Source organism: Macrotis lagotis, chromosome X (assembly GCF_037893015.1).
Source record: "Macrotis lagotis isolate mMagLag1 chromosome X, bilby.v1.9.chrom.fasta, whole genome shotgun sequence".
Taxonomy (NCBI): domain Eukaryota; kingdom Metazoa; phylum Chordata; class Mammalia; order Peramelemorphia; family Peramelidae; genus Macrotis; species Macrotis lagotis.
Window position 1 is genome coordinate 485,337,846 of NC_133666.1, and position 9,602 is coordinate 485,347,447.

The 9,602-nt window shown below is 34.7% G+C and overlaps 1 protein-coding gene across 1 annotated transcript in view; it reads right to left on the reverse strand.

Annotated features, from left to right (window-relative positions):
- The window catches only part of CD226 (CD226 molecule), a 105,914-nt gene extending 104,748 nt beyond the window's left edge, over positions 1-1,166 (reverse strand). The window contains exons 1-2 of the mRNA XM_074207763.1: positions 1,003-1,166; positions 382-720 (exon numbers count right to left, since the gene is read on the reverse strand). Of these exons, the coding sequence (XP_074063864.1) occupies positions 382-720; positions 1,003-1,048 (385 nt within the window). The 5' untranslated portion in view covers positions 1,049-1,166. The remainder of the gene's footprint in view (positions 1-381; positions 721-1,002) is intronic.
- Between the last annotated feature and the right edge of the window lie 8,436 nt (positions 1,167-9,602).

Sequence of the window (9,602 nt, forward strand, 5' to 3'; positions counted from 1 at the left end):
ACTGAGAGTAAATAAACCGTGAGAGGCCTGGACATCAGTTAGTAATATAGATGCATTCGGGGACTAGATGGAGGTGAAGTTTTAAAGGGGGAAGAGACTATTATAAGAGAAGAGAATATGCTTTGCAAATGGAAAACCTTAGAAAAATAAATAACTTTATCTAACAAACTGGTAATGTTCCATTCCAAAATTATTTCCACTAAAAATATCATATTTTAAGAGCAATTAATTTTTTTTAATTACCTTCAGCTAAAATTTTTGCTCCCAGGTTGCAAAATACTGTAGAACTAGTGAGTGGAGTACTTTACCCATTTCTATTTAGGTCTAGAAGTTTCTAATGATAATAGAATGAGAATTGGTGCCAAGGGAGTTTTCACTTACCTGACTGGACAACCTTTATCACCTTTTCCCAGTGTCCAAGAGGAAAAAGTTGGAGAGTGCAGTAATAAAGGCCAAGATCAGCTTTCGAGGCATTATGAAAGAAAAGGGAAACGTTGTTTCCAGTCACTCTGGAGTCCAAAAATTGAATCTTATTGTAATAGTCTGGCCTAATAAGTCCACCAAACTTAGGGCTGAAAATAGCCATGGAATCTTTCTCTCCTATTGTGTTCCTGAACCATTCCACCTGGCTTATAAAGTCCAATCCTGGATACAGACACTCGAAAATCATATTCTTGGAAAGTTTTATGGTGGTATCAACAAATTCCTCTTCAGGCATAGCTATAACACACAATGTAATAGTAATTCAATTAGATTTTTTTTAAAAATGCATAAACTTCCAAACAAATAGCTGAAGCTTAGAAAAATTGTCAGTGTATTCAAATAGATAATCTAAAAATCATTTTGTAAGCCTATAGAAAATTTTTCTAATATTATCTATATAGCATCTGAAAACTTGAAAAATATAAACATTTTGGGTCCCTTGAACCATTCTAAATTCTGATTCTTAATATACATATGGAAAAATACACATTTAAAAAGAAAGTCAGAAAAGATTCCTACCTTTGTGTGCCTGAAGAATAACAAAAAGGAAAGGAAGACAATGCATCTCTGGAAGCCTTGTGGTCTGGCATCGAGTTCAGTATAACATTTCCTGCTTCTACTATACCATCAGTATGAGGACTTTTTTTTTCTTAAGATAACACAGCAAAACAAACTTCACTTTTTTTGTAATATCAAAGGACTCAAGGAAGCTGTCTACCTTTGTAGTCAGCTTACACTTGCGTATGGGTAGACAAGTTCCTGATTCCTTCATGAAACTAAGAAAGATCATATTTTCTTGCTTTGGTTTCAATAAACTGCTCAAGTAACAATCCATACCCTTCTCATTCATCTAATAAGGTGGTCCAACAGCTGCAGGTTCTTCTTTTTTGAACCTGCCTGAAAGAGGCCGTGGTTAGTGATTTAAAGAAGACAAATAGGGTTCACTTTTGTATCTAGCATTTCACTTCCTTTATGGATCTCTTGAGAGGAAGCATGTAGGAATCAGAAAGACCTGGGTTTAGATTTTCCTTCTAACACACATTAAGCTGCATAACTATGGGCAAGTCATTTAATTATTTGTGGCCCCAAGGCAATTTTATAACATGGTAAGTTAGGCACAGATCTTCCTCTACCTCAAAAAAATTGTCTTTTAAAATGCATTTAAATATTCATGAAGGGCCAAAATAGTAAGCTCACAAGTGTAAATTAGCTTATTAGACTGATTTCTTGCCTGAAGAAATCAGGACTAGAAATAAGCATGGTAGAGTGGATATGGCATTGGACATGGAATTAGGAAGAGCTGGTTTTTCAAAGTCTGCCTTATTTATACTTCCTTACTTGTTATGTGACTGTAGATAAGTCACATAACCCTATCTGTGCCTCAGTTTCTTCATCAAGAAGATGGGAGCATAGATTCTACACTCTCTAAATTGAGGAAAAGGAGGAATGAATGGGTCTATTACAGCTAACACAATGACTGAAATATAACATGTACTTAATTGTTAAGTGACTTTCTGACTGTCCATGAAAGAAGATCAGGGAGAGAAGAAAGTTGTAGACAAACTTTGTTAAGTCTGATTGTGCTCTTCATATTTTGTTCCATCCAAAATTTTGCCATATTTATATGGAAAATAACATCAGAATGAGAAGTCTTCCCAAGTGCCATTGATTTGATTAGCTAGCATCCAAAACAAAATGCTATAATAATAACACCACTTTATATTTCAATAGCAAAGTAACCTTAGAAAGAACTTTACAGATTAGAAAAAATGGAGATTAATCAGCATGAGTAACTTTTCCATTATAAGACTCCTAGGAAGTGGCAAATCTGGGATAAGCATCCAGGTCTCCTGATTCCACTTGCCAAGCTTTTCTAATATTGCTGGGGCAATATTAGTTATGCGATTCAAAGCTCATTCTGTGAGATAAGCAGAGCAAATATTTTTACACCCATTATACAGACAAGGAAAACAAGGATAATAAGAGGTAAATGTAAAAAATCATAACACACATTATTCCTAAAGCATTCAATATTGAAATTACAAGGCTTCATCTTCAACTACACTATAAAGGGGAAATTAAACTTTAAATATTGTAACTACACTAATCTCAGAGGAAAAAAGTACCTCAAAAGCCCTTAAAGTGCTTCGGGAACAAATGAAAGAACTCCTGTCCCAGCAATATCAGTAAAAGCACTGTAAATGGAGCTGGGAGATCTGAATACAAGTCCCAGATTCACCACTTCATTGGAATCTCTGTTTTTCTAATCTGTAAAATGGAGAACAATACCTTAAATATAGAGCATTGTGGAAGAAAGTAAAGTTTGAACATAAAAATGTGAATTCTCATTATTATCCTAGAGGCCATAGCAGAATTGAAACCAAGAACTAGAAGAAAATAACTTTTTATAAAATTTTGCTTTATGGGAAACAGGCCCAGACTATTCATTTGTTACTGGCACAAACCGACATATATCTCAAAAGAGAATAGAACATGTATTTTTTTAAAGAAAGATTGTATTTATTTTGAGATTCACAATTTTCCCCCATTCTTGCTTCCCTCCCCTCATCCCCCACAGAAGGCATTCTGTTAATGTTTACGTTGGTTCCATGCTATACATTGATCTCAGTTGAATGTGATGAAAGAGAAATCATATCCTTAAGGAAGAAAAATTAAGAATGAGATAGTAAAATTACATAATAATATAATGCTTTTTTTCCCTAATTTGATGGTGGTCTTTGTTCAAAGTCCATAATTCTTTCTCTGGATACAGATGGTATTCTCCATTGCAGATCGCTCAAAATTTGCCCTGGTTGTTGCATTAAAGGAATGAGCAATTCCATCAGGGTTGATCATCACCACCAAGAACATACATTTTTAAGGTAACTGAAAGAAGTTCTAATTGTCTTGCATTTTTGTAACTCTTCTTTCTTGTTGACTGAATAGCTAAAGAAACAAACATTTGAGGAGGGAAAAAAAGAGGATTAATATTTCCTTCTGCTACTCAGATTTATAATACAAATAAAAGTGTTTATTACACATCTATTGTCCTTGTTTCCAACTCAATATGGGAAGCAAACTCATAAAGAAAGAAACCTTTCTATCAGTAACAATCAATTGATCTTTCCATTACTGTATCTTCTTGGAATGAAGTTGACTTCTGAATTATCTTTCTTTGAAGATGAAAGAGAATTTTATCAACATGAATCAGTCACTCTGAATTCTTATAGTATTATTGCTAGTCTGTTATTTTCTATTATCATTAGGGATTTTTCCTGTGCTTCATGAATCAATGAGTTTTTAATGTTCTTTGGAGGCAGGTTTTATGTTTTATGCTTCTTCAGTGTCCATCCCAATGCACAATACATAAAGCTGCCCAAAGATGTACTTCTGACCAACTGATTAAAATGACTTTATATAAAAACACTCAGAACATGAGCTTAACATAAATAGAAGAAGGAAATAATAGAGAAGGAATGAGAGTCATTAAGAAATAGTGTGAGCTCCTGGGAAGATGGCCAATTTAGATTATCTTACAGGCAACCTTCCTCTTCTTGACACACCTCAAACATCAAATAAACAAATAAAAACCTCCTGAATGCAGTAAACTGAGCCAGAAGAGAAACCAGAAAATTGAAAGAAACTGTCACAAAGTCATTTTCACTCATCCCCAAACAACAACAATAATAATTATTAAAGATCAGTTCACTAGTTGTCAGAGCACTTCCAGGGTTCCTATGTTCACTATTGTCCTCTCCAACAATGATAGAACAGGGTCCCCACCAGCCCAACTATGATAGTAGTTGCCTGGCTTCAGTTTGTTAAAGGTCTTACCACTCTTAAGGTGGGCAGAAACCTGGGCTTTTCCATCTTGGCATCCATTCTTCCATTTAGCTGTCCAAAGGCTTCCACTGACTAAAAACTTGCAATGCTTCAATTTAGTTCACTCAGATTTTGAAGATAACCCATGTCCACATTACCAAAGAAGCAGATATAATATGAAAATAACTTGATTTGGGGTCAGTGAACATAGATTCACATCCTAGTTCTGCCATTTATTTATTGCAAGCATAATTACAAGTATAGCAAGGCAATTTATTTGATTCTCAGTTTCTTTATGTATAAGGTTGGACTAATTGTTTGGATTAGACAACATTTGAAGCTTCTTTCAGTTCTAAATCTGAAATTAAGACAAGGTGAGTTTCATGAATCATACCATCTCTAAATCCTGAGAAGAAAGAAAAGGGAGTGAGTAGTAAAGAATATAAAGCTGGGGAAGCAAAACAGTGGAACAAAAAGAAAACCAGAGACACAAGACTAATTGATGTTAATTGGGAAGTAACAGACAGTCAATATAGGGAGGAGGAAAAGGTCACAGAATAAATCTATATGCAGTTCTGTGAAAGCACCTTCCCATCAGAGTCTTAAATGTCTTTCTTAGATTCCCTTCCTAGCTAGTCTGAGGAACTGCAGAAAAGCCATTGGAAGAAAAATTATGAAAAAAATAAAAGAATGGGACAAGTAAACCTGGGCAATAAGCCTCAATATGGTGTCTAGGAACCACTGACACTCTCACCCCTGAGAAAAAGATATGTTTAATTCAACTGTAGATTTCTGAAAGACCACCAAATAGGCAGCATATGCTATCAGAGAGACACAATATAGTATGCAAATTTTCAGCAAGGGAATCATAAAAAAATGCAAAAAGTTGACTGGTTGGGAAGATAAAAGCTGATCAAGAAGGGTAAATGAGCAAGCATTTAAAGAAAAGCTCTAAGGGGAATGATACTTGATAGAAAAGGAAACTGAGTCAAAAATATCCTTTAGCAGGTAAAAAATACAACAAACTCTGAAAGAACCTTGAAATGGTAAAGGAGTAATTTAAAAAGCTCTAGATATGTTCAGAAGAAAAATAAAAAAAATAAAGGAAGACATCCAAGAATTTGAAGAATGCCCTCTAAAACTCATCTTGGAATATTCTCTTCAATTTATAAGTGCTAAACTAAGAAGACCTTGCATACTCAGACTAATTCATTTAGCAGAAGGTCATTAGAAATCGTCTTCTGATAACTTCACCATCTGGATGACGAGGTAATATTTTATGAAAACCTTTATTCTTCTCTTTGTTGTTTCAAAATCCATATTTCTCACTGCCACCTTTTTTTTCCACATAAAGATTGTAACTTTGAAAATCTTAACCAATCAGGTTGGAAGAGAGGGAGTTACAGGGGTGGGGGTGGATCATGCTAGGCCATATAATCTTGCTTGACTGGCACCTCAGAGCAGCTCCTTGATCTTCACTACCTTTGTGAGTCTTGGGGGTGCCCTTTTCTCAAGAAAAGCCTTTTTTGCTCAGAGGAGTCTCTATATTTTTTTTAAGTGGACACACTGAGAAGTTAGATGAATTGTCCAGGGGTTACAGAGTTAGTTTGTGGCAGACACAATATTGGAACCACAACTTCTTGACACTAAGGACAGCTTTGTATCAATCAACTGATATATAAACATTTATTAATTACTCTCCATATGCCAAACACTGGGCATAAAAATACAAGTTCAAAAAAAAAAAGTACTTATCTTCAAGGATCCTGAAATCAAATGGAGAATGACAGCACACAAAAGGAAGTATAAAAGGTAGGGAAAAGGAGCAAGGGGAGACTTAAGACTTTAAAGAAAGACAGATTTTATGATCATTTTTATTAAATTCTGTAAAAGTCTTTGATTTTCATTTGTGAACTTTATAAAATAAACTGTTTCTTGTATATTGCAATTTAATAACAATCTATTTTTGGCTAAGATCAAGAAATAAAGAGAAATTAATGCTCTTAAGGATTAAATCAAGAATTCCAAAAAATTAGAAAAGTCTTTACAAAATATTGTGACACTCTCCATATCAGTAGATATTTTGATAAAAAGAGAATTAGAACACAAACAACAGGGACAATAAAAATAATGTAGCAAACTCAAAACAGAGCCAAAGCAGAATACATGAGTCAAACAAAACAGGAATAATCTCAGAATTATAGGTATTTGGCGTGGGGGGAGTTAAAAAAATCCTCAATAGTATATTCTAAGGAATTATAGATAAAAATCATTCATAAAATTGAGAGCACATAGCAAAGATCAGAGTGAGAGAATCAATGAGAAAGATAGAAAAATAGAAAAAAGGAAGGAAGAGAGGGAGGGAGGGAGGGAGGGAGGAAGGGAGAGAGGAAGGAAGACCTAGAATTAAAATCACCAAGGAAGGGCATAGTGAAATTTCTATAACATCAAAGGAAAATTCTATAGGAGTCAGTGGGGAAAAAAACCTTGAATATTCCAAGAAGAAACAATCAGAACTTCAATAGATTACTCTATGGTCATAAGACATTAAATTAAAAATTGGTATTTCATATTCCAAAGAGAAAAATAAAACAACAAGCTAGCACTAAAAAATAACCTAACTTTTGTGCAAATTTCAGCCTATTATCAAAGAAAATAACTGGGATTTCAGTAAAAGGGAACTATTCAAATCATTCTTTGAGTTAGAGTAAAACCAAGTGAGAATATTACAATGATGCTGCTTTATTGTTTTAGTTTCTTCAAAATAAGTGTTTCTTTGTGCTGGAAATATTGAGAAGGGAGGGTATGAGTAGTGGTAACATGAAAAACAAGTGGTCTTGGGGTCAGGAGGACAACTCCAGGCACTTAACACTTGCTAGCTGTGTGACCTTGGACAAGTCATTTAACCCCAATTGCCTCACATTCAGAGCCATCTCCAGTCATCCTGATTCATATCTTGTCCCTAGACCCAGATGACTCTGAAGGGGAAAGTGAGACTTAGCATGAACCCCTCCCCCACACTCAAATCCAATTCATGTGCTTGTCATAACATCACCTCCCTGATGTCATGGTCTTTTTTGAGAATGAAGGACAAACATTGCCTGATTTCTGATGGGTTAAGATAGTGTCAAGGTAATTCTTGAGATAAATTCTTCCATGAACAACTTTAAAAGAATTTCTAATAAGAGTCATATTCAGAAACTCTGTCCCATCACTTTAAAGATAAAAATATTAAGAACCCAGACATGGCAGTGAGAAATATGGATTTTGAAACATGGACACCTACTCACTGACCTTATAGCAAGATATGGAAAATAATACAAAGAATGAACAAGCATTGATGGATTCCAATAAATACTCATGAAAAATCCCCCAAAAATGAGATCTGACACATTTGAGTGTTATTTTCTTTTTTTAAAGTATTCTTTTTCTTTTTTCAGTTTCACTTTCTTTTTAAAAAATTCACAAATTGAAATTCAGTGAAAAAATAAGAGAAGATCCATATGCTAAAGGAATTAAGAAACAAAATATGTATTCAGAAAATTAACTTTTATAAGATAGCACTGTGAGTCATAAGTTTCAGTCTAATCCCTCATAAGCAGGAAGAAAGTGCTTGGGTATTCAGAAAAAGTATCTCCACAAGGGTAGAGAAAGTACTTAGGCAGTCATAACTTAAAGAGGATAGAAACATGTTCAAAGGGAGAACAAGGCCTTAAAAAATAAAAAATATTGTAAAAGACAATGATCTGAATTCACTATCAGATGAAAATTCTTGACCACTTCTCATTGCATCTCTGCCTCCAACTTGAGCAATGCTAGAAATAAATTCTAATGACTCCTAAATAGTATAAGGAATATGAAAGGAGAGAAAGATAAAAATAAAATCAAAGAATGGAAGATTGAACAGAGTAGTGGGAGGGTAAGTTTTAGAGAGTTTATAAGAGATTAAATGCTAATTAGACTACAAATTTTGTGTTCCTTTTATATCACTGGGGAACAGGGTCTTCTTTCGTGTGCTCCAAAGAATTTCAGAGGCTGTTCTTTTCTGACATTGGAGCTAGTATAAATTTGGTAGTTTAATTTTTTTCATGAACATTTCCATAAATCTTATGACCTACTCCATTCCACATTAGTCATACATAGGGTTATCTCACCCTAGATCTCACTCTTACCCACAAGCATTCCATTAAATTAGTAATTATAGCATCTAGCTATCTGAATATAACCTATTGTCATTTCAATTTTCTTAACAACTCAAATCACCTCAGCCCATTCTTCATCCTCAGCAAGCATCCCAATTTCTCTACCCTGCAGTAATTTCTCAGCCCACTATCTCTGGCCTAATTCACTTTCTTCTCTCTTCAATCTCAACCCCTTGATGATGTTTGCCCTTTGTTCTCAAAGACCAAGACATCAGGGAAGTGATGACATGACAAACACATGGATTGGATATGAGTGAGGGGGTGCAGTGCTAAGTCACTAGCCTCACCTTCTCCTCCAGAGTCATCTGGGTCCAGTGGCCAGATCTGAATCAGTATGACTAGAGGATGGCCCTGGATGAGAGACAATCAGGATTTAAGACCAGGGCTCTAACCACCGTGCAACCTAGCTTCCCAAAAGAAACACTTTTGTGTAGTAAAGAATTGAACATAAAACAGGTGTACATGAATTGGAAAATGCTAGATTATGATATACAAAAGAATAGAATATTACATTGTTGTAAGAAATAAATACAATGAATACAGAAAATAAGAGAAAGGTTTTCATGAAAAAGTGAGGTAAGCAGAACCAGGAAATAATATAGACAATGACTGTAACAATGTAAATAGAAGGATCACTAGGAAGAAAATAATGAAAAGTTAATGATGCAAAATTATGAAGAACAAACCTGGGTTTAAAGAAATCTGCAATATCATCTTTGATTTGGACCAATATTTGCATCTTGTAACATAAATGTCATATTGTTTAAAAACCATGACAAATGAACTTGCACATTACAAACTATCTTGAAACTGTTTTAGGCACTATAATAGTATTTGCTTGTAAGGGTGCCATACTATTCAAAGCAAAAGATATAAAAACAGAAAAGTGAGATAGGTAAGCCTCAGCTCTCAAAGAATTCACATTTTATTTGGGGAAGATAAAACAAATAGCAGGGTGGCTAGGTGGCGCAGTGGATAAAGCACGGGCCCTGGAGTCAGGAGTACCTGGGTTCAAATCCAGTCTCAGACACTTAATAATTACCTAGCTGTGTGGCCTTGGGCAAGCCACTTAACCCCATTTGCTTTGCAAAAACC